The sequence below is a fragment of the Moschus berezovskii genome, chromosome 10 (genome assembly GCF_049115385.1).
Source record: "Moschus berezovskii isolate FMDL1 chromosome 10, NW_MosBer_1.0, whole genome shotgun sequence".
Taxonomy (NCBI): Eukaryota; Metazoa; Chordata; class Mammalia; order Artiodactyla; family Moschidae; genus Moschus; species Moschus berezovskii.
In genome coordinates, this window is record NC_142469.1 from 59205729 (window position 1) to 59232252 (window position 26524).

At 37.6% G+C, this 26524-nt stretch overlaps 1 protein-coding gene across 1 annotated transcript in view; it reads right to left on the reverse strand.

Annotated features, from left to right (window-relative positions):
* Positions 1-6271: 6271 nt before the first annotated feature.
* The window catches only part of FHL5 (four and a half LIM domains 5), a 62350-nt gene continuing 42097 nt past the window's right edge, over positions 6272-26524 (reverse strand). The window contains exons 3-6 of the mRNA XM_055433405.2: positions 25710-25884; positions 23346-23515; positions 19013-19199; positions 6272-13045 (exon numbers count right to left, since the gene is read on the reverse strand). Coding sequence (XP_055289380.1) covers positions 12882-13045; positions 19013-19199; positions 23346-23515; positions 25710-25884 — 696 coding nt within the window. The 3' untranslated portion in view covers positions 6272-12881. The remainder of the gene's footprint in view (positions 13046-19012; positions 19200-23345; positions 23516-25709; positions 25885-26524) is intronic.

Genomic DNA, 26524 nt, shown 5'->3' on the forward strand with positions numbered 1-26524 from the left:
GATGCTGAAACTGAAATTCCAATACTTTGGCCACTTAATGGGAAGAAGTGACTCACGGGAAAAGACCCTGATGCTGGGAAAGATTGAAGGCGGGAGGAGAAGGGGAAAACAGAGGGTGAGATGGTTGGATGGCATCGCCAACTCAATGGACATGAGTTTGAGTAAGCTCCAGGAGTTGGTGATGGATAGGGAGGCCTGGCATGCTGCAGTCCATGGGTTGCAAAGAGTCGGACACAGCTGAGGGACTGAACTGAACTAAATGCTCAATTCCAAAAGTTTACATGCTTACAGGTCTGTGGTATAGATGGATGTATTTATATTTGGCTCTTATAAAATTTTTTTCCGTACTAGAAGAAATTAAAATATTGTCTACACAGAAACTATCTACAAAAACATTCTTAGGACCAATAAGTGGGTCTAGCAAAGTTGCCCCAGAAAAGGCAATGGCAAGCCACTCCAGTACTATTGCCTAGAAAATCCCATGGATGGAGGAGCCTGGTAGGCTGCAGTCCGTGGGGTCGCTAAGGGTCGGACATGACTGAGCGACTTCACTTTCACTTTTCACTTTCACACATTGAAGGAAATGGCAACCCACTCCAGTGTTCTTGCCTGGAGAATCCCAGGGACGGGGGAGCCTGGTGGACTTCTGTCTATGGGGTCACACAGAGTCAGACACGACTAAAGTGACTTAGCAGAAGCAGCAGCAGCAAAGTTGCAGACACAAGATGTTCACAAAAATCAACTGTATTTCTGCAAAAAATAATGAACAATGGTGAATCCAAGTTTTAAAAAAATAAAACCTATACACAAGGTCCAAAATAACTGAAATATTTAGGTATAAATCTAACAAAACTTAAATAGGATCTATATGCTTAAAATAACCATCAAAAAACCTATTGCCAGACAAATAACTATATAATAACGTTGTTGCTACTTCAACTATTTAACATTGTTAAAAACAATGGGGAAGAAGTTTGGGGAAGAAGTTCAGAAGTGGTTTGTTCTGAGACCAAATTCACTTTAAAAAATTAACAAGCATTTGTTTAGGCTTATTTTATACTCAACATTACAGGGAATAAAAAGCAGACATTTCCCTGTTTTTGAGTCAATGTTCTCATAAATTAATGGGGGAGAATTAACTATAATTCAGAGCAAATATATTGAGTGTGAGACTAGAGTTATAAAGTACAGAGGTGAGAGAGGGTGTTTCCAGCTGGAGAAGTTGACTTATGAGCTGTAGCTTAAATAATGGATATATTTTAATGGAAATTAAATGCCTACGTGGAGATGGTAGAGAGGACTCCATTTTTTAATTTTTTAAATTTTTCTCTAAGTATATTTTCTTTTAATGGAAATGGAAAGGCATTTTAAATATAGCAGTGCATATGAACTTGCAGTGTGTATGAACTTATTTACAACACAGATACATATTTTAAGCAAAGGAATCAAGTTGGGAAAAAATATAAGACATTTATTTATTTAAGACATTTATTTTGGATTCAACGAGTAATAAGATTCAGTTAAAGCAGAAGGTTTCTTCATTCTTTCACCTAATACGAATTTGAGCATCTACTCTGTGCTAGGCTCTGTTCTAGGTATGTGTATGGTGCAGACAAACACTCTGTCCTTAAGAATGCAGATTCCATTGCAGAGAATCCTGAGAGAGGTGTCTGAGAAGAGAGGGTGGGACTAGATTTGGGAGGAGACCTAATGAAGAGCCAACAAAGGCTGCTGAGCAAGATGGAGCCATGATCAGGTGCTACCTGAGAAATAGTTATCTGGTGAAGGAAGTGTGCATAATAGATGTAGGGATGAGGCCATAGGGGCACAGAAACATATTTCAGTAGGAGGCAGTTTAAAAAGTCCGAGCAAGAGGTCATGAAGCCTTGAACTGTGGAAGCAGAAAGGAGAAAACAGAAGACATCCAACAGGTGGAGCAGGACTTAGACCAGCAGAAAGAAAGCATATGAAAAATAATGCAAGATGGCTTGCTCAGAGAGAGGAGGCAGAATTACGCAGTGTATTGTCAGCCTCACTGGCAGCATAGACTCTGGAGTCAGACCTATCTGTATCATAATGCCTCAAGCCAATTATTTTATTTCTTTAAACCTTTGTCTCATCTGTTCTGTTCTGTTCAGTTGCTCAGTTATGTCCGACTCTTTGCGACCCCGTGGACTGTAGCCTACCAGGCTTCTCCATCCATGGGATTCTCCAGGCAAGAATACTGGAGTGGGTTTCCATTTCCTTCTCCAGGGGATCTTCCCGACCCAGGGATCGAACCCGGGTCTCCCGCATTGGAGGCAGACGCGTTAACCTCTGAGCCACCAGGGAAGCCCATTTTGGAATAATTAAAAGTACCACTTTATTAGATTGTTGTAGGAAATAAACACAGGTACTTCACACATCACTGCAGACATGGTGAGGGCATGACCCTGGAGGCTGTTCTTGGGGAATGTTAAGAAGGCTAAGCAGAGTCACCTATGTTTGCCTATATTTAGCATCCGATGTGCTTGTAGGGGGGCTTCCCAGGTGGCACTAGTGGTAAAGAACCCACCTGCTATGTGGGAGACATAAGAGATAATGGGTTTGATCCATGGGTCAGGAAAATCCCCTGGAGGAGGAAATCACAACCCACTCTAGTATTCTTGCCTGGAGAATCCCATGGACAGAGGAGCCTAGCAGGTTACAGTTCATAGGGTTGCAAAGAGTCGGGCACAACTGAAGTGACTCAGTCACATGTGTGGACTTGTAGGGGAGGCTGCTCTCACCTTAAAGCTGACAATTGCTCACAAAAATGGTAATTAGCCAAGAAGTTTTCAACAGTTATTCCATGTTAGAGAATGAACCACAAATGAAAGGGCCTTATTTTGCTTTTGGGAATCCTAGCAGCTGTTAATTTTGGTGATAAATTTCCTCATAAACTGGCATAGGCCTCATTTACAGCAGCTAGAAACATACCTCATTTAAGGAAGAGAAATTTCATGAAAAACCTGGGAATGGGAATTGGACTAAAATTTCAATAGCCAGAGTGTTTTCAGTCTCTGTCTCTGAACATTTGCCAGCTGAACACTTGTATTAACCTATGTTTAGAAACTGCATATAGAGCATAATATCAGGCAGCAGAATTGTGGATGTTTGTTAAGGACAAGACAATATGGATCAAGAAGTATGCCTAATCTAGGTTAAAATCATTAACACTAGTAAGAAATTTCAGCAAGTTTCCTAGATCTAAGATAAATATATAAAAATCAATAGCATTTTTAGGTACTAGGAACAATTAGGATTCCCTGGTGGCTCAGTGGTAAAGAATGCACCTGCAGTGCAGGAGACCCAGATTCAATTCCTAGGTTGGGAAGATCCTCTGGAGAAGGGAATGGGAGCTCACTCCAGTATTCTTGCCTGGACAGAGGAGTCTTGTGGGCTATAGTCCATAAGGTTGCACAGAGTTGGACATGACTGAAGCGACTTAGCACAGCACAGATTTTTTAAAAAGACACCATTTTGACAAAAGTTAATAGTTTGACTGAAATGACTTAGTAGCAGCAGTATCTCACTGTATGGATATACCCTGGATTTTTATCCAATTACCTGTTGATAAACACTTCGTTGTTGCACCTGCGTCTCCTGCGTTGCAGGCTGGTTCTTTACCACCTGAGCTACCAGGGAAGCCTGTTATTATAATAATAAAGCTGCTATTAATTAATAATCTTTATTAATAAAGATTTGTATACAAAAAAGTGTGTTTTCTGGAGTTCCTTCCAAGGTAATGAAGTGAATAGTCTGAATCTATGTCCAGAGGGAAGTAATGCCCGTCAACAGAAAGAGAATGCTGAAATAGAGAAATGAGGACCTCTGGAGGACCAGGGCAGCCCACGCATGCTGTTATGGTACAATAGAAGAATTTAGGATGCTCAGAGCTGTCTGAACTCAGAAATAGGTTAAAGTAAAGTCCTCTGCACTTTTGAGAGACACAGAGAATGCACTCTGGAGTTTAAGCAAAGTAAGTACAATTACATTTCTAACTGTAAGTACAGGAGCCAAAACTTGCTGGCTGGCTTGACTCCATATTTGGCAGGCGTATTTGGGATGGTCTGGCTTGACGTAAAAGCTACTCTGCACGCAAAATCTATTTTGAAGAACCAAGAGGAAACTTCAAGTAAAGAGTTATTCTCCAGGACACCTGAAGATTAAGTGTCTGAAAACACCCTCCTGAATTCGGGTGAAACAAGTGGATTGTACAGATCAGTAGTCTCTGGACAAAGGAAACAGTGATATCAAAATAGAAAATTCAGAGCAGATGCTTGAATTTGCAGGTGCTGATTTGCAGTCTAGCTGCTTCTCACATGGGCAACTTCATTTCATACAATCAAGATGAGAAGCAAAAAGGATTTACATATTTATCATGGTTACTGATAACATAAAATATTATTATAATAACTCTTTCACAACTAAAGTTTAATTCAGTGAGTATTTATTGCTCTTCTACCAAGTGCCAGATATTTTGTTAAGCTCTGGGTTTATAAGCAATGAATAAAAGCATTATCTAGGGGTAGAGCAAGGGTAGAAAGGAAGGTGCCAATAACTAACACTTAACTTTTTAGTAAGTGAAATGTTTTAGGTAGATGTGAAGCAGCTTGCATCTATTTCATTTAATATTCAGAGCAGCTTTTTGAAGTTTATATTACACATCCCCAATTCAAGATGGGAAAATTGAGACTCAGAGAGTTTAGTAACTGCCAAGTGTCACACACCAAGGGAAGTGGCAAGGCTGAGACCTGTACTTGGTATGCCTGGCTCCAAAGACGGTCATCTTTTAATTAGAGTTTCTCCCATTTCTGACTGTAATGTAAATCAAGTTATTTAAACTGCTCATAAAATTGTAAAAGAAATTGAGGAAAATGGTGAATTTTTTTCTAAGGGGTATCAGTAAAGATTTGACATAGGTGCTAACTTTGGGCTTTGGAGGTTGATTAACATTTTGACAGACAGGAGACTCCAAGGCATAGGAAGTGTAAAGAAATGAAGCTTGTGGAGAATGACAAAGCTTGCAAGGGAAAATTGTGACTTTTCTTATGAGAATTAGGTATAAGGGATTGGGGAGGGGGTGAGATCCAAGGCAGATTAAAAAAAAAAAAAGCTTTATGAGATGTACTTTAGGTATCAGATAATTCACTGATTTCCAGGATACAATTTAATAATTTTTTAGTAATTTTACCAAATGGTGGTGCCACCATCATCATAAATCAGTTTTAGAATATTTTCATTCCCCTCAACAAAGATCCCTCACGCCCGTTTATAGTATATCCCCAGTCCTTCTCCCTTCCTTAGGAAACCATGGCTCTACTTTCTGTCTATAAATTTGTGTTTTCTGACATTTTGTATAAATGGAATCATGCATATATTATCTTTTTTACCTGGTTTCTTTCACTTAGAATGACAGTTTCAAAATACATGTTGTGGCATGTGTCAGCACTTCATTCATTTTTTATAGTTGACTAATATTCCATTGAATGGTTATGCTATGCTTGTTTATCCATTCATCAATTGAATGCTTGGGTTGTTCCACTTCTTTGGCTATTAGGAACAATGCTATTATGAACATTTATGTGGATGTATGTTTTCATAGCTCTCAGGTAGATAACTGGAAGTAGAATTGCTGGGCTGTTAGATAGTTTTCTATTTAACCCTTTGAGAAACTGACAAACTATTTCCCAAAGTGGCTGCATCATTTTCCATTCCTGCCAGCAGTGTATGAGTATTCCTATTTCTCTACATCTTAATAGCACTTGTTGTTGCCTGACTTACAGATCACAGTCTTTCTAGTCCATGTGAAATGGTATCTTGTGGTTTTAATTTGCATTTTCTCAATGACTAATGGTGTTGAGTATCTTTACATGTGCCCAAGATATAAAATCTAAAGACTCTGTTTGGATGATACATTTAACTAAGATGCAGAACATAATAAGTAGAATTTGTAGGAAGAATAATAAAGTTGTGAGCTGTTCACATGAGACTGAGTTGCAGATGTTCAGAAGGCAGAGAAAAACTCAGGTCTGGAACTCAGAAGAGCATTGAAGGCAAGACACGTATATTTGAGCTCAGTTACACAGAAAAGGCAATTGAAGTCAAGAAACGAGATGAGTTAATTGACAGAGAAAATGTAGGAATATCTATTTTAAGGAAATGGATAAAGGGAAGTATGACTTTAGGAGACATAAGAGAGACAAGTGCCATGGATGACACTGGAAGACAACTTTTAAATTTTGCTAGTGTTAATATTTTATTGTACTTCCTTGCAGTGTTTTTCTTCACATATACATTAATAAATTTAGTAACATAGACATATCATACATATTTAATAATATTTTATTTCCATTCAACCTTGAGTCGTGAACATTTTCATGTCACTAGTCTTAATTTTTAATGACTAAAGTATTTAATTATAAATAGATACCATAATTAATTTGTTCCATTATTTTGGACCTTATTAAAGAATACTGAAGTAAACCTCTCAGTACAAAATATTTGTGTGGTTCTCCAGTGATTTTCCCAGAATAAATTCTTGGAAATTGGAATTTCTTCTTAAAAGCATATAAAAAAATTAAGACTCTTTTTATATACATTGACAAAGTTCTTTCCAGAAGTACCTTTCCCTCCCCAGCAGTGTATGAAAATAATGAGCCAAATGTATCAAACATTAAAAGAGTATCTCATAGATGTAAGGAAAATATTTAACATCATTATTCCTTTAGGAGATCTGTTTCCAAGATTGCCATGAGCACCTACGGATGACAACTAACTGGAGAATTTTGTGTTAAAGCTGAAACTCCAATACTTTGGCCACCTCATGCGACGAGTTGACTCACTGGAAAAGACTCTGATGCTGGGAAGGATTGGTGGCGGGAGGAGAAGGGGACGACAGAGAATGAGATGGCTGGATGGCATCACCGACTCTATGGACATGAGTTTGAGTGAACTCCAGGGGTTGGTGATGAACAGGGAGACCTGGCGTGCTGTGACTCATGGGGTCGCAAAGAGTCGGACATGACTGAGCGACTAAACTGAACTGAACTGAAGGTGTACTACATGGTAATTTGATAGACACATGTAAAAATAAACATCTCTCTATATCAATACACACACACACACACATAGTGAAAAGACTACTATAGTCAGATTTTGAAGGAACAATGGAAGACCAACAATAGCAAATACCTCACGACAGCATTGGAACTGCGAATATTATTGACTTTGGTGACTACATATCTGTTGGTAGTATTTGAGAATAATTTTCCCTTGAGAAAGTTTATGCTTGCGTGCTAAGTCGTTTCAGTCGTGTCCGACTCTTTGTGACCCAATGGACTATAGCCCGCCAGGCTCCTCTGTCCATAAGATTTTCCAGGCAAGAATATTGGGGTGGGTTGCCATGCCCTCCTCCAGGGGATCTTCCCCACCCAGGGATTGAACCTGTGTCTCTAACATCACCTGCACTGGCAGGTGGGTTCTTTACTACTAGAGCCACCTTGGTGACAGATATCGAATTGTAGTTCTCACGTCAAATTTTATCAAATTTCTTTTCCTTTGTCCATTTATTTTGCTTTATTCAAATATCTTGTGGTTTTGAAAATGTTTTATTATACTACAGGTAAAAATGTCTTTAAAATCAATTAAATTTTCTAATTTTTTTCAGGAATGTTAATTTTTTATCTCCACTCTTTTTTTTCTTCATTTCTTCTTTATTCATACTCCCCCATTTCCTTGGGTTAGAGTTCTCAGATAAATAGCTTCATAAATGATGCTACAGAGGAAAATCAGGAGTAGGTTGTCACTTGTATAAATAAGGAATAAGCCTTTGGGATTCTGTGTGTGGACTTCCATAAATGTCAAACCTAATTTTTGTTTTTAGATGTGATGGGAATAACATTTAATGTCACTGTTTGAGTCATTGAATGGATGTCTGTTGAGCTCATTGATGTTCCTCACTCAGAGAACCCTTTATGGACATCCACTCCATAAGTTTATTACCATTCGTGGGAAAATATTTGACCCAAATACTCTTTGCTTCTCTGTGACATGGATCATAATTCTATCACAGTGAGCTGTTTGTTTCCTTTTTCAACCACAGAGATATACAATCCAGGCATTCTGAATACACATAAACTCTGTTATTTCCTGTGTAAACTGAAACTTGAGCATGAATCATTTCCATTTCTTTCCCCTCCTTTTTGATTCTCAATTTGAGAAATATCTCCTCCAACCCCACATTTAACAGGTGTGTGTGGGTGTGCTTGGTCGTATCCAACTCTTTGCGACCCTATGGACTGTAGCCTACCAGGCTCTTCTGTTCATGGGATTCTCCAGGCAAGAGTACTGGACTGGGTTGTCATTTCCTTCTCCAGGGATCTTCTGGATCCAGGGGTCAAACCCACATCTCCTGCATTGGCAGGCAGATTCTTTACTGCTGAGTCGCCAGGGAAGCTTCATCGATCTCCTTTACTTGTTCTTAGAAAGAGGACCAAAAGTTCCCCCAACATTTCTTTACATTTCCCCAAATATTTCAGTTATTCTAGCTGACTTTTGGAATGTTTCTGGTAGGACAGTGAAGATCTAAAGATCTGATAGTTTTGGTGGAAGAGTTTCATGATAAAAGTATATCCCTGCAAGTATAATTTCTAGTAATATTCTGACCATTTCATTGAAGAAACACCATTCTAAGACATAAATGTTTATTGAGTACCCATAAGAATTTCATCATATTTCAAAGACCCATGGCTTAAAAAAATGCACTAGAAATGATTGGTGAGAGATAGTTTTCTGAATGTTTCTTTGTGGAATACATTCTGACATTAAATGATTCATCTAGTGTTACTCTAGAGAGAATTTAATTGATGCTTGTAGTATGGATTAGCTGAAGTTACATGAAGTCTATTACAGATGCAGATTTTGCTTTAGACAAAATAAATAAGAGATGAAAAGCAATAAGAGTCTTACCAGTTCCTCCAGTATGTAAATGAAAAGAAATTAGCAGAATACTACCTCAAAATAAGAAAGAAAATTCAACTGAAGTGAAATATCTCTGATAGAATAATTTTAGAATCACAGATATAGTAATTAAAATAATTCTTAGTTTAGAATATTTTAAAATTTGATCATTGTAAGACAGAACATAGATATGGAGATATTACTGTTTGGGTCAGACAGAATTGAATTATGCTATTCCTGTTTTAATATTCTGAAATGATATTTGAACAGATAGCTAATTTAGGTGTTGTAAAAGTGAAGATAAAATTTATAACTATGTAATAGACATATAAACACTACAAAGTTACTCCATATCTATCTTGCTTACTGCACAGCTAATGTAAAAAATAAATCTCTAAATACAGTTTGAGAAATATGTACTATGAAAACTTATTTAGCATAAGAAAATTTTGAAAATCAGAATTTGTAAAACAAGCAAAAATGATATTATTGTAATAATGAACATCTATGATTGTATTCGAGAATAATTTCTGTGCTCAATGAAATACACCTCAAGCATATTATAACCATCTTTTCCTATTTAAAACATGAATTGCTATTGATATACCAAAAGTAGGTTAAAAAGTAATTTTTTCTTAAAGAATTATGTTATTATTACTAACAACAGACATATATTTTTAGGTTACTTTTTCATTTGTAGGACTAAATTTTGCAGTGATATTTAACCAAGGTCTCTTTTGACAGTGTGATTCATTTTCACCATGGTTGAGCAATCTTTCCCTCCAAAGTACAATTTAATGTTTCTTTTTTTTAAAGTAAGTTTTCAACCCATGATTGTAGCGCCACTACACTTCACTTAACCAGTAGGCCCTATATTTTTCATAATGTGTCATGGTTTTGTTGAGTGAAAAATGAAGACTTGGGCACTCTTCCTCTTATGATGAAAGCAGAAATTATTTTCTGCATTTTTCTTTTTCATCTCTAACTGCAAGATGACAGCATATTCACTCATCTATATAATCAAATCTAGCTCTTGGTTTGCATTACCTATTGCTGCCCCTTTCTTCACTTCTGCAGCCACTAATCAAAGGTATTACTGGGGTCAGGTATCTTCACCTTCGGAAACTTGCCCTCTTCTTTTCTAGGTCACGTGTGATCATTAGCACAATGTTCTTTACACATTGTCACAATGCTTAGCACAATGTTCTTTACATGTTTTTCTCCCCTTTTTAAGAACAGTAACTAAGTTTCTCTTTCCTATTCTATTAAGTATAAACCTTTTATCCTAAGAGTTCATACTCTCCCTTCATCTGACCCTTTTCTTTAGCCATTCCATTTCTTCTTCCTCTTTGGCGCAGTTGCTCTGCTACTTCCAAGCCATTGGTTTGTTCTCAGCACACAGGATTGGTTTCTAACTGCTTCCCTATTTGTTTAGATGTCGTGCCCTGAATCTTGGGAGCCCACTGCTTTCTGAGACAGTCCATTCTATCTTGTGATAAGTCAGTTAAAGGGGTTTTGCACTTTTATCTTTATGTGTCAGTCTAATCGTGTCTTTTCTCAGTTGTTGTTGCTCTGTGTGTGTTTTGTCTATAGTGGTGCTTTTGATGGGCTCTCTGCATCTGGCACTCCAATGCTTCCATACCCTCATCTACCTCCCCATCACCCCGGAATCAGTGCAGCTTGAGCTCTAACTGTGTCTTGTACATTTTTAATATGTGTTTGATGACTAAGCTACCCACTAAATATGGAAGAAATATCTTCTAAAAATAGAGATAATTCCACATTTAGAAGGTAGCTTAGTGATATGATATACTTAGCTATGCTTATCAAAGGATGACAAAATCTCTGTCTTGGAAATGATTCTGTGAATTAAAATGCCTGATCATGTGCATACTCACACCCCCCCAGTCTCACACAGCAAAATGCCTAAACGCTACCAATTGTTTGAAAAACCATTTTGTATGTTTACTTCTAACTGATTAACTGAGACAGTATTACATATTGTATATCCACACAGATTCAGAATGGCTTGGCTTTCTAAAAATATGGTTCACTGTTATTATGTTCTAAAGCATTGAACAATAGGCATATTCAGTTCTACATGCACAATTTCAAACAATGCAGGAAGAATATTGATATTTTTGCCTACATTTAAATGTTAATATAAGAAACTATCTTGGCATTGTTAATACTCAAAAAAGGACAGTTGTATCTTTCAAACAGCCGATGAAGCCTGACCTTTTATTTGTATCTCTAAATTGCTGACATCTCCAAATGTTCTTGCATTTTAAACTTTTTCAAAAATTGTGTTTCCATAACAATTTTAATTGAATCTTCCATGATGCTATTTTAATCATTGTAATCAACCACAGCACATAATTAGACTTCAGTCAGAACCTTTGTGGATATACTAATATAAGAGTAGACACTTATAAAAATGTCGTGTCAGTCTGGATTTCTTCTCCTGACCTCTCTCTGCTACACTTGTGATGCTATAACCAAGGGTCATAATTGAACGAGAGCAGAGGTTGATTTCCATTTATCCTACATAATGTGGAAATTTTTGTCCGGGGGCAGCTAGTTAGGGTCATCATCAATAGATGTGTGGTATAAAGATAAACACATAGTGACAGGTTTTCGTTAATGCCGTGACCAATAAACACACTGGTTTATTTGTAGAATGGCTCCTGAAGGTTGAGAGAGCCCCTCAGAGTCCATGTAAGAGACTGAAGTCCTCGGCACGGCGATGTGGGTAGCCCAGGTGTGAAGGAAGCCTCCTTTACAGACCTTACTGCTCTATTGTGCTTCTTCACAGGTCCTGAGTTATCAGCAGTGAGTTATTCTTTTTCGGTTATTATTATTACTAGATTTCTTTAAAACTCACTTTTACGTCTTCTCATTAATCATCTGTGAAATGTTGGAAGGCAAATGCATGAGGCTCAGAGCTAATTATGCATTCTATTATGCCTTTAGATATCTGGATGAAAGTCATGTTCCAACACACAATCCCTTCCCTAAAACTCATTTCCACAAGTGATGATTTAATGATCAATTTACTTTAAAGGTTTGCCTTGGGAGACAATGATAATCCTGGTTTGCTCTTTTGAAAGAATAGACTTTTCTTTCAGGGAATATGTAAATGTTTAGAAAAAAAATTTCATTGTGAAATGCTTTTAATACAAAATGTGTTGAAACCTATGCTTCGACTATCCCTGGGGGGAAAGGACACCTTTATATCTATGCGGAGAATGAGAGGCATGGTGCCCAGAATTTTCAAATTCCTTTGATTAAATATGGTAACCAACTACTTGTGGAAGCGGGGAGGATGACGGCAAATTGCAGCTTTGTTTTTCAACTCCAAAGTTAGTACCTGTGAACAATAAAAGTGATAAAATGACAAAATACCTAAATATGATGATTACTGATGTTTTTCTGACCATTTTTGTTCTCCTACCATTCACAGCCAAGCATGTTATGTATAACTAGTGAGGAATGCAAACATTAGTCTCATATATTTGTCTTTCAATTTGATCTCTTGGTATCCTTTTTACTCTGCAGTTTTGAAAAACATCAGTTTTCAGTAATAAAATCCATGACTTCTAGGTATAGGTTATATATTAGATTACAATAAAGAAATATTTTCCCATATTTTCTAACAGCAGAGTGCAGTATTTTGCAAGGAAAGGTGTCTTTGTGATTTAGAGTGTATTCATTTCTGTTAGACTGTGCTTTTTCTGAGCCCTTATAGTTCAATTAGAATGTATGCAAAAACACTTGTGCTATAAACTCTACATGAATTTTTTTCTAAAAATTAAGTCAGAAGTGCAATGTCAGTTGAGTTTTGGATTTAGTGAGAACATAAGAAAGGTGGATTTCTGGTGGGGAGGGACTGTCTCCTTCTAGATGTCAGTGTCCACCCCAGAGCCACATTTGCGGCAGAAGATTTCCTTGTTGTGAGTCAGGAAGCCTTCCCCCACCAAGGAGACCGAGCACTTCCCACAGTTAAAGCATTCGCTGTGCCACTGGCGGTCTTGAAAGCAGATAAACTTGGCACCTTTGAGACCTGTAAAGCAATTGGAGAAAAAGAGTAATCTATTCTTTCAACAAATAGTTGCAACATTCTATCAGGTACACTTCTGGGAGCTGGAGATAAAACAGTGAGTAAGACCACATCAAGAAAGTAACCAAGAAATGATGCCACCGCAATGGCCTGTATCCATTTAGGAATGACACCCACAGGTTCTTCCTTTGAGATCCAGCCAGATACCCAGTCAATTTTGCCCCATAATCTACATAAGTATGCTGAACTTGGGTATACAAAGCACATATTTTTGGAGACAGTTCCTGATTGCCCAAGACATAAGGCTTCCCTTGTGGCTCAGAATCTGCCTGCAATGCAGGAGACCTGGGTTCGATCCCTGGGTTGGGAAGATTCCCTGGGGAAGGGAAAGGCTACCCACTCCAGTATTCTGGCCTGGAGAGTTCCATGGACTGCATTAGTCCTTGGGGTCACAAAGTCATACACGGCTGAGCTATTTTCATAAGACATAAGGAAATTCAGGGTAGTGCAATGAGAAGAAGGAATAAGTTTTGAAGTCAGAACTTCAAAGTAAGTTCCATATCTTACTTATCTAAGTAAGTTACTTACTTAGTTACTTGCTTATCTAAGTAAGAATTTTTTTCCTTCCTTGTGACCTGTTTACTTTGAAGCAAAGTTAAGGTAAAATAAATGAATACTTCCCAGCCTGGTATCTGATATTTTAATGACTTTTAGTTCTCTTCTCTCTTTTCCCATGTTTAATTTTATTCAAGATAAAGTCCCACAGTCATACTGTGGCTTGAGACATAATTTCCAAAAGGCTCCAGTAGAGAATTTCATCCAAACTGTCTTTGCTGCTGCTGCTAAGTCGCTTCAGTCATGTCCAACTCTGTGCGACCCCATAGACGGCAGCCCACCAAGCTCCTCCATCCCTGGGATTCTCCAGGCAAGAACACTGGAGTGGGTTGCCATTTCCTTCTCCAGTACATGCATGCATCCTTAGTCACTTCAATCATGTCCAACTCTGTGCGACTCCATGGACAGCAGCCCACCAGGCTCCTCTGTCCCTGGGATTCTCCAGGCAAGAACACTGGAGTAGGTTGCCATTTCCTTCTCCAAACTGTCCTTAGCTAGCCTCATAAGATAACCTTGTTATCTTGCCCAGAGTTGACTGCAGTGTAGGCTTGCAACAAAGATGTGTAAATCTGATTCCTGTGGCCACTGAAGCCATGTTACCCAATGAAATCAGCTCCCCCATTTCAACTTGGGCCTTACTTGAGCCATAGGGTTTCTATTAATAAGAGAGGTATGAGAATTTGAGTCTTTGATGAGACTCTGTCTCTATACCCCAAATATGAATCCAGGGTAAAGTTCAAGGAACTGATTTTGAGGAGTTGTAAAAAAGGAGAAAAGGTCTAAGGTCTGGTAAGGGTTTGGGTTGCCCTAGACTTGAGTCTTCATTTGCCGGGTTTTTTCCAAGTGATCTTAGTGCTATGAAATTCTTGTAGTTTGCTTATCACACTATTTTAGTGAGGCTAAAATAGTTCATGTACTGATTCACATATAATTTCCAAATATTCCATTTGAGATGGTAAAGCAAAAAAGGTGAATAAATATTTTATTTCAGGTAAATTCTCCTTAGATATGATAATGAACTTTTGTTTCCTTCCTGGAAATGTTTTTCGATGCCTTCACATATAATTTACTAGTTCAGGGATACATTTACATCAAATTCTTGTACTTTTCTTGATTAAATTTGTAGCTTATTTATGATGCCATCACTACTTTCTAATGAAAGTAAATCAATAATGTACCAATTAATCCCCTTAATGTTATTCAAGACGTTAATAAGCTGATTGCAAGAATTATGTTCTATATATACATAAACCACTTCTGTTCATGAATTTAATTATTACACATCTAGCATTTTGATGCACATGAAATTTTCTTGATTTTATTATTCAGCTTTGTACAGGTAGCAAATGTAAAAATAATTCTTCTAGAATTTTACAAAGAAGAATAAAAAGGAAGCATCTGGTTGCAGGGATATAAGAAAGTCTTGACTTAACATGTGAGATGGTTATAAATTGTTTTGATTTTGGGTATATTTACTCTCTCAGATCATAAGGGTCATTTTCAATAAGAAAATCAACCAGGAAACAGGACTCTGACACCTGTTTTATCTGGCTTAATTTATTCCTGAAAATTCAGTAAAATAAGAGCTGGCCTTTGTTGAGCTCTTAAAGATGAACCAGTCACTATTTCAAGCCCTTTACTTCATACAGCTCTCACCTCACTCCGTGGGGTAGTTATTTACCATCAACCCGACTTTGCAGATAGTAATTGTCAAACAGAGAGGTTAGCCTTTTGGCCAAATCACCCAGCTGCTAAGTGGCAGATCTGGGATTCAATCCTAGGCCATCTGTTTCAGAGTCTGTGCTTCCAACTTCACCAAATTAAGTCTGAATTTTCTTTCTTAAAGAACATATCCAGAAATATTAGCATCCCTGTCTGAAGAAGTCAACATTTGAAACTCACTCTACTGAAAATAAACAGAAATAGAAAACAGCAAAGATGTGATCTTATTTAATTCCTCATTTTGCAGAGAAGACAGATGAGGACCTTGGAGCTGAGTCGCATACCTATAATCATACAGTAGTCAGGGGCAGAGACAAGGCCGTGGTCTTTTACTCCCTAGATCAGTGCTCTTCCCACTAGGTCATGCTGCTTCATTTATCTCCTTAGAAAGGTAAATCCTATCTTAGAGGAGGAGAAAAAACTTATAGTTACATCTTGAGTTTGTTCCTGATAGATCTAGCTAATTTAAAATGATGTTTTAAAAACAATTCTAACATAGTTTCTGGGGATGACATATTGTTTGCCTGAATGTACAACTTTCAGAAGATAAATGTATGGTATTAAGAGTATAGTTCCCTGTGGTACATTAGTTCAAATAGCTCAACTTTAAAGAAGCACTACTACAGATAATGTATATATATATGTGTGTGTGTGTATATATATATATTTAAAAGTGTTAGTTGCTCAGTTCATGTCTGACTCTATGACCCCATGGATGGTAGCCTGCCAGAATCCTCTGTCCTTGGGATTCTCTAGGCAAGAATACTGGAGTGAGTTGCCATGCCCTTCTGCAGGGATCTTCCTGACCCAGGGCTCGACCCCAGGTCTCTCACATTGCAGGCAGGTTGTTTACCATTTGAGTGACCTGGGAAGCCCATATATATTTAAAAATCAGATCAAAACATACTAAAGTGATTGGAAGTTTTTGCAGGCATTTAGTTTCTGGTTTGTCTCGATCACAGAGCCAAAAGAAAATTAAGATAATGATCAACAGACTGATTATTCTAAATATATATCCTGCATTTGGATTACTTTTGGGACAAATCTTTGGTTCCTGATCATCCCTATGTTTCATGTGGAAAATGTGGTTTTTCTGTCTGATTTTAAAAAGCTGGGTTCAGTAATTGACCAGCAGCAATCCTTCAGAAAAATCACTTAGACACATGCATCTGTGGTGATGGATCAGAATGGAAACTCATCAAGTTCAAAGCTTGTATAGGCTCTTTAAAATCCATACTAGCCATTTGAGTCCCTGGAAGTTTTCAAACATTTTTAAGTTGTTAAAATTTCTCATTTCTTCATGGAAATCCACCTCCAACCACCCCCACCCCTGCCTTTTCTGGCCAATTCAAGAAAAGAGTTGTAGAATAAATTGTCTGAGTCCATCAAGCTGTGATTGCATATTCTACTAAGTTTTTGGAGCTCCAGTTACTGTTACATTTTTGGAAGTTTCATTTCTAACTAGAACCAGTAGAGAGGGTGGCTTATACCTTTGGCTGCAGGAGTTGCCAGATATGCAGAAGCAGGAGAGCAGAGTTATTAACAGCCCAAGCCTTGGAGCCCTATGGTCTAAAATTGCCCATGTACATCCCTGAAAGGGCTGCAGAAGTGACATAGCTGAATGACTGTGGGAGGAACAAAGGGGGCATGCCCTACACAGTGGGCCAGTCACTCAGCTCCCTGTGACAGTGACCTGACCAGGACTGTGAGGGCAGTATGGTCACCCCGGGCAGGCTCTTCATTTACTTTTTGGCTGAAGAGATGGATTTTACATTAGTTGTTTCCAAGCTTATGCAGGCCAAACAAAACATGCTTGCTGGCCAGATGTAGCCCATGGGCCAGTGTGAGATTCTAAAAAATATGGTGCCTTGTATGGAGAAACAAGACCATGCTCTGTTTATCTAGGAAACTTCCTCCCTTGCAAGAAAGTAAAAGCCTATCAAGCTGGGCTTGCAGCAAAACTCTTTACTTGAAGATAAATTAATATTCAATTTTACTTGTGATATATTTGAAGATAGAGAAGGAGAAAAGGGATAAAATAATCTGTAGTAATCCTATGTTACATAAACTGACCCAGAAGTGAAATATGATCTAAGAGTACTAGGAATGGAGAACAGAAATACAGTTCTGCCATGTTATTTGGTGAACATACCTAAAAGAACAGCTATTGAAATGGAATATTCAGTTCAGTTCAGTTCAGTCCCTCAGTCGTGTCCAACTCTCGGCCATAAAAGGGAATTTATTTGAGTCTGTTCTAATGAGGTGGATGAACTTACAGCCTGTTATACAGAGTGAGGTAAGTCAGAAAGGAAAAAACAAATTCATATATTAATGCATGTATATGGAATCTAGAAAGATGGTACTGATGAAATTATTTGCTGGGCGGCAATGAAGGCACAGGCACAGAGAACAGACTTATGGATTCAGGAGTGGGGGAAGGAAGGAGAGAAGTGACATATGGAGAGAGTAACATGGAAATATATTTTACCGTATGTAAAATAGATAGCCAATGGGAATTTGCTGTCTGACGCAGGGAACTCAGATCGGGGCTCTGTAACAACCTAGAGGGGTGGGATGGGGGAGGAGGTGGGAGGGAGCTTCAAGAGGGGGTGTTATAGGTATTCTTATGTCTGATTCATGTTGCTGTTTAGCAGAAACCAACACAATACTGTGAAGCAATTATCCTTCAATTGAAAATAAGTAAATTTTTTAAAAGGAGAGAAAAGAAGAGCTATTGGGTTTCTCAGGGATGAGAGTGTCAGTTCTCTTATGACAGGATTAGCATTTTAGAAGTAACTCTGAGGAAAATACAATGTGCTTTTTACCTTGAACACTCATTTAGCACAGATAGATTTACCATTTATGTTATTTTCAAATCATATCACACATATTTTGTTCAACAGAACGCTATCTTGTTTTATCTATTCATAATTAAAGTTTACTGTAAGTGAACAGAATGAAAAGAGAATAATACATTTGTTAGAATCATCTTAAATTGAGGTTTAATTAATTCTTCACCTATGCTATCATAATTATTATAACTTTTGATTTTTGCACAGTACTTGCATTTAATTAAAACTTTTTCTATTTTAAGGCCCTTTTATACTTGTTTAGAATTGAGCAGCATTTTGATTAATACGTATCCCTTTCTCCCACTCAGTTTCTTAAAGTTCTACCTCAACTCAGGCCTGGAGAAGGACATGGCCAACCACTATAGTACTCTTGCCTGGAGAATCCCATGGACGGAGGGGCCTGGTGGGCTACAGTCTATAGTTGGACATGACTAAGCAACTAACACACACACACACACACACACACACACAACTCAGGCCTCCTTGTGAAGGTCCTCTTTGTTCATCTTACTCTCCTTCTTTCCTGAACTATTACTCTACTTTGAGTCAGTACCATGAAGTTTAGTATTAATGACCCTCTACAGAGCCTAGCTGCCTTAATTATACTCTATACTTACCTTGAGGGTTCTGTGTAATATTCATATTTATATATAAGTACTCATGTTTGTTTCAAAAGGAAACATAAGGGAAAGATCATCCTTTTTAAAGTGACATTTCCTAAATTAACTGTATAGCATTTTCAGAACCATGCTTTTTCATGCTAGTACTATGTTAAACTTACCAGTAATAGGCTTGGTGCAGGCGGCACACTTTTTGGCATAAAGATGGTTGTAGCAGTCCAGACAGAATGGATAGTCATCTCTGGACATAAACTCTTCCTCACAGAGCTCTTTCCTACAGCCGCTGCACAGAAAACACTCCTTATGCCATGGCTGGCCACGAAATGTTATCCCACCTGAAGTTATCACCTGGAAAATGATCACAAAAAAGGCGATGACCATGGAATGTCTTTTGTGATTCTCTTCTTTGTCCACAAGTGGCACTTCGAGCTACCCTATCACCTTGTGTCAGGATGTCTTTTTCCTGTGATTTTTTTGAACCAAAGTAAAACAAAAAGCTATCTTCATCAAATAGAACTGACGAGAATTATCCTAATTTTTCTCCTACAGTGGAATAGGAAAGAAGCAGGGTCATGATGAGCTCAGGAAGATGAAAAAGATATAGACCCTTGATTTCTTTGCTCATCTTTCTCTTTCTTGTTGGTCTTCAAAGATCTGCCATTTAAGATACTTTCTATGCTATGTTCTTACGTTCATATATAACTTCTAAGAATTCTAAAAAAAAGCTAATTTTTCCTGAATGCTTTATTCAGCAGTAGCAACCCTGAAAGGATTTGCTCAACACCATTCCCAGGTGGTGCTAGTGGTAAAGAACCCATGTGCCAGTGCAGGAGCTCCAGGAGACGCAGGTTCAGTCCCTGGGTTGGGAAGATCCCCTGGAGGAAGAAATGGTAACCCGCTCCAGTATTCTTGCCTGGAGAATTCTCATGGACAGAGGAGCCTAGTGGGCTACAGTGCATGGGGTTGCAAAGGGTTGGACGTGACTGAAGGAACTTGGCATGGCATGCATCATCTGCTAGTAATGACTAATATTTCTAAGGTGTTTTTTCAGTCTTTAGTCCTGTGCTTAACCTGTTCTTAACATTCTCAATATCCTGACACAGTATCTTCCCTCTTTAGAGATGAACTGCTCCAGAGAGTTAGAGCAGTTACATCTCTTGCTGGGGACACACAGAGTGAGAACTCAAACCTGCAGTCTGATTCCACAGTCTGAGTGCCTAACCATGAACATAGTACTGAGACGAGATTACTTTGCACTGATAAGCCACTGACAAATCTTTGTTGAATGAATGAAGAAACACCAAGGGAAAAAATGTTTGGAAAGCAATTCTAGTATTGTACCTAGCGCAAATGGGATGACTGGGTAACTGCGTGAGTTTTCAGTCATCAGTGCTGTACAGTGAACCTGAATGTGTGATGTGTTAGGGTTTTGCAGAGATGCTTGTTATTCCTCCATAAGATATTTTCTAACCCAGTTTAATCCATGGATTCTACCTTCTAAAAGACTGAGATATCTCTATTTAAAAATCAGATGGAAAAATAGACAACTTTACTTGTATAGCAATTTTTAAGTCCTAGCATCTTTCAAATCCATGGCTACTGAGCTCTTGGGGGTGGCTGGGGAACCTGGCAAGTGTTCATAGAAATGTCTTCTAATGACTGAAGCAATATGTTAATCTGAGATGGCGCCTCTAGTCTTTGTATGCAAATTAACTAGATATAGAAAATGTCTATTCAAAGTCGTTCTATTGTGACGAACAACTGTCTATGCTCTAGGCTTTTGAAAAGATTATCCTAAAGATATTTAAAAATTTTCCAATGACTACCTTAATAATTAAAGATATTTGATAGAAAGTTATTTTTGTAAACGAGAAAAAAATATATACTATTCTACATAAGTAAATGGGAAACATAATGGTGTGTGTGAACTAAAGCAATTTAAAATACCCCCTACTGACTTCAAATGCCTTACAACAGGCACAGCAGAATTCAGGATTCTTTTGATTTGTTTGGTCAAATGATTAGCAAGCAAGGCTTAAAACATTCAAAACTTGAAAACTGTATTCACAGCAAAATGAAACTTGATGTACACACTAAAGATTGTTTCATTAGGGAGTAGAAACTCTGGAACATTAAAAATAGCTTGTTTGTGATTATATTCCTTTTGAAGAAGCAGACAGGCTATAATGAAGTCTAATATCCAAGCCTGGTTTTTGATACTGATTAATTCCAGGATTTAGAACACGTTTCTTCTCTGGCAAAGTGGAGGCAACAATGATTTTGCACTCAGTGGATGACAGCCGATCAATTTTAGAACATGTGAAACTTCTGGAGTTTGAATTCAAAGAACTATTGTTTGAGGTTACTTGCTTTCTGGTAGAAAATACATTTTAGTTTCACAAAATAAAATCTATGAAAAAATTCTGTGGGCTGGTTGTCAAGTAGTTTTTGCTTATTTTCTTTTGTTTTATATTTGGTCTTTGGCGTGGGTTGAAACAAATTGTTTTTCTTCAGCTTGGATCATCTTGATTAGAAACATTTATATCCAGTTTTCCTTAAAGGACTTGCGGTTTTAAAAAGTTAAATAGAAAATAATCTGGCACGTTGTGATCTGTCTACTACCCAATACAAACATTTCATAAATTTCTGGGGACTTAAAATCATGTCCTAAATATAGGGCAGGCTCCTCTAACCTGGGAAACATCAGGGCTTTGGCCCCAGACACTGTTCAGCTATGATATACTAGAGAGGATATTTGAATCTTGAATAGCATTGAAGGAAACTTTACATCATGTGCCCAACAAATGATTTTAAGATGACTCCCACAAGTCTCATTTTAGTGTAAGCCCTTAAGAAACACAGCCTAAAAATGGCCAACTTAGTTGTCCCTCAAAACAATCTGGTCAGTCTATCTATTTTATTTCCATCATCTCTTTCTAAATGCATTTCATTGACTGATACTTTTGCAGAGCTTCATCTTCATCTGTCTCAGGGTCAGAGAGTCCAACTGTTTTTTGTAAAGTCATTCTCTAAGTCAGTATTTCTGATAGAGTAATGGAAGTCTCCATGGTTGAGATGGTTTTATGTCATGTTACTTTCAGTTGTAATTTTCAGCCACCACAATCCTAAAGGAAATCAGTCCGGAATATTCATTGGAAGGACTGATGCTGAAGCTGAAACTCCAATACTTGGGCCATCTGATATGAACTGACTCATTGGAAAAGACCCTGAAGGATTGAGGGCAGGAGGAGAAGGGGAAGACAGAGGATGAGATGGTTGGATGGCATCACCGACTCGATGGACATGAGTTTCAGCAAACTCCAGGAGTTGGTGAAGGACAGGGAAGCCTGGCATGTTGCAGTCCATGGAGTCGCAAAGGGTTGGACAAGACTGAGCAACTGAACTGATCTATCGTGTAATTTAATAACTGTAACTTAGGAGTTTATCAATGCCTCCTCAAATGCAGTATCAGTATTTTAAATATATGTCGAAACTCACTGTGTGTGTTAATTTGTGTAAAGTGGTAATGACATGCTAGCTGTCCAGATGCAAATATGCAAATAGTCTTAAGAGATCTGCTGGACTAGCCTGTATATCAAAAGTGTTTAGAAATCACTGTACTGAATTAGTACATGTTTCCATGATTCAGGTTTTCTGATCACAACTTACAGGGATATTTGAAACTTATGATACCTCATAGGTCAAGGATTTCTTTGAGAACATCAATATATATTAATGGATTACAGACATGTTATCAAGGTGATAACGATGAGTGATTTTTTCATATAAAAGCTTAGAGGATAAAAAAAGAATTATATCAAGTTTCCTTGAAAAAGGAAACTTTTTCCATAGGAAAAAAAGTTTGAATGGGTATCCAAGTTAAAAGGCCCTACATGAAGCTTTGCAACTGGAGACGAAGGAAACCACTTGCAGTGCTTAGCCTTCTTTCTGTCTAATGAATGAGTTTCCCTAATGATCTTGTCACTCTTGAGTGTCATTCTTTTGTCTGTCTACTGCTAGAAATATAAAAGCTTCAAGCCAAGAAGAATTTACATTGCTTGAATATAAAGTGAGGAGTGAAATATCCTGTTTAAATTGGTTCCTTTAGTCACTCTGTGAGACAAATCCATCTTCCTCTGAAATTATATGGATCAAAAATTTTCTAAGAAATATTTGTATTCAAAGAGAGATGTGGGTCCTTCACCAGAATACGTGAAATCTTGCATGAACAGCAGTGAATGAAACTGGAATATCAAATCACTTGAGCTTTTGGAACATTAAATTCATGTTCTGGGTGGCATTTTATGATGATAAAAATAGATGGGCTTCCTCACTGTGACAGGTAGTGCTTTTGAACTTACTGAAATTCAATACTAATGTGAGTGTGCAAAGATGGCAATAATATGATAGTATCAGTTCATTACAAATATATAATGTTGCTAAAAAGCAATGGTTTGGAAGATTTCATAAGCTTCATGCTCTATAGATATTTACCTTCTTACAAAAGCTGCAGTAGTGAGCAAACTCCTTTTCAAAACACGTCACACAGTAATTGCCACTCTCTTTGGAAATCAAAGGTTTAGTTCCTATTGGCTGTCGGCAGTGCTCACACACAAAGCAGGTTTCATGCCAGTAGTTACCCTTAAATTCCATTTTGCGGGAACCTGGACCCCAAAAGTAAGAGTCTATTAGTACAAATCAAGTTTCATTGTTTTCTTTTAAGCAGTAATACATCAAATCACTTAAACTATATGTTAAGGTGATAAACTAATCAGCTACATAGAAAAAAAAATAGTGTTGGTTTCCAAAACATTTATCTGAAAAAAGGTCAATAGAGTTCAGCCACAATGATGGTGAATCACTCTTTCACTGGAAATTCTTGTGCTGTTTCATAATTTTATGATGTGAAAGGACTATAAAAGTAGACTCTGAAAGGCTGCACATGGTTTAGATAAATTGGGCCATAATAAGAATTACAAGGATATTAGGAATGCCCAGGGCACAGACTCCTGAGATTGATGTTGTGCAGTTACAGTCTTCTAGAAAAATCTTTGAATCTATAATAAGAAAATGAGAGAGAATTGTTCTTATGCTGCTGTCCATAGGTATTGAGAAGAGGATCAATGAAGAGGATTCTTACTTGCCTAAAGGTGTAATAGTTTACATGGATCCTTGTTTTCCCTGAGAGAAAAGAAAGATGACTGACCTTCAGACCAGTGTTTATTGAAATACAAAATGATGCTTGATTCCATTCTCCTATGATGGGCTGTGCTTTTTGATGCTATTGGTTCTGCCTAGGACAGGGTGTTTAATGCAGTTTTAGCATTATTTATTGGTGTAAATTTTATTCCCTGGTCAGTTTCTGGTTCAAAATGTTTCTATGAATTATGTTTATGACAATATATAAAAGACAGTACACTTTGCCAATTGGAAACAAAGTATAATCTTTTCATTTCTAAAGTACACTAAATGAGATAAAGAGATAGTAAAAAAGACATTTTTCTGAAAAGCAGGGTTTTGTGTAATAGTCCCCTTTATCTGTGGGGGATACATCCCAAGATCCCCAGTGGATGTGTGACACTGCAGATACTACCAAACCTTATGTGTATGTATGTGTGTGTATATATAGGGAATATATATTATGTGTATATATATCATGTGTGTGTATACATACATATATATATATATATATATATATATATATATATATACACACACTGTGTTTTTCCCCAATACATATAGACTTAGGTTAAAGTTTATGAATTAGGTATTGCAAGAGATGAATAACAATAAAATAGAACAGTTATAACAACATACTGTAATAAGCATTATGTGAATGTGGTCTCTCTTTCTGAAAATATCTTGCTGTACGAATGTAATGCCTTTTTTATCTTATCTAAGTACTTACCATGCACTGTGGCTGTAACTCTAGTTTGAGGCATGACAGCAAAACTAGCGTAAATTTCTTTTTCCTTCATGATTTCATGGATGGGGAATTTGTTCTTACATTAGATCTTAGTAACCTCAGCATGCAATTTATTTCCTAATTAAATCAAGAACTGTCTTTTCACTTAAAGGAAGCACTTTATGGCTTTTTTTCGGCATACCTGAATTGCCAGCATCATTACTATTGCACTTTGAGGCCGTTACTAACTAAAATAAAGTTTTCTTGACCAAAAGCACTGTAATACAGCAACAGTCTGATCTGGTAACTGAGATGGTTACTAAGTGACTACTGGCCAGGATGCTCTGGACAAAGATGATTCATGTCATGGAACAGGTGCAGAGGGGTTTCATCACACTACTCAGAACAGCACACAATGGAAAACTTAAGGAACTCTTACTGCTGGCATTTTCCAGTTAATATTTTCAGACTTAACATTTTTGACTCTGGGTAACTACAACCAAAGCCTTTGACTGTGTGGATCACAATAAACTGTGGAAAATTCTGAAAGAGATGGGAATCCCAGACCACCTGACCTGCCTCTTGAGAAACCAGTATGCAGGTCAGGAAGCAATAGTCAGAACTGTACATGGAACAACAGACTGGTTCCAGATAGGAAAAGGAGTACGTCAAGGCTGTATATTGTCACCTTGCTTATTTAACTTATATGCAGAGTACATCATGAGGAACGCTGGGCTGGAAGCAGCACAAGCTGGAATCAAGATTGCTGAGAGAAATATCAATAACCTCAGATAGGAAAGTCGGACACGACTGAGCAACTGAACTGAACTACAACCATGAAAAGTGAAACCATGGAAGGAAAATGGGGGTACTAATGCACTACACTCTTCCTGTGCTTGGGTTTAGTAAGCATTGTAGCTTCAGTTATAGACCAAAAGGCCTTGAGATCTTACCAGGCATGATGGTCTTCTTGCAGTGAAAGCACTTGGAAGAGCACTCATTAGAATAGCACTCCGAGCATAGCAGGCGCTCATCCTTGGCAACGAAAGGCTTTTCCACCAAAGAGTGATTGCATTTGGTGCAATTAAAGCATCCTTCATGCCAGTGATGGCCTTTGTAACAAAGATCCTTGGAGAGAGTGAATAAAAGTTAATTAAGTGCATTTGTGATCAAACAGGCCATTTTGTAAGACAATACTAAACACTCTGGGGCTATGGTGCTAGTAAGTTGTGCTGGGAGCTTGAGGGCATGATGTTATTGATACTACTACCTGTAGAGATGAGACCCTCTGCTGCAACTAAGAGGTAGAGCCTGGGTCTTCCTTGGTTGGTCACAAAAGACAGACAGAAAATAAGGGGACTCTCCTATTTCTTCCAATTTCCTGAGATGATTTTTATTTTTAGATGATAACATCCTATTACTGTTTAAGATTTAAGTAAACAAAATCTCAACACTACTTACCTAAAGCAAAGATTAAAAAAAAGAGAAAATATACAACAGTATGCATTCTGGTAGGAATGGGCTATATGTATGAGAGGTGTCAGGGCACAATGTCTTTAATGAAGATGAAGCTGATTCAAAGTTAGGAAATAAAGGTTTTTGAATCTTTATACTTCCAATTGTTTATACAGTTAGTCATTTATACTCTTGTCATTCTAGAAAAAGCACTTTAACTGTGTAACTTTGGTCAAATAACTTCTTTAATCTTTAGCATCCTAAACTGTCTCCTAAGATCACTGTAAGGATTAAAGCACGTGTTATGTTTCAC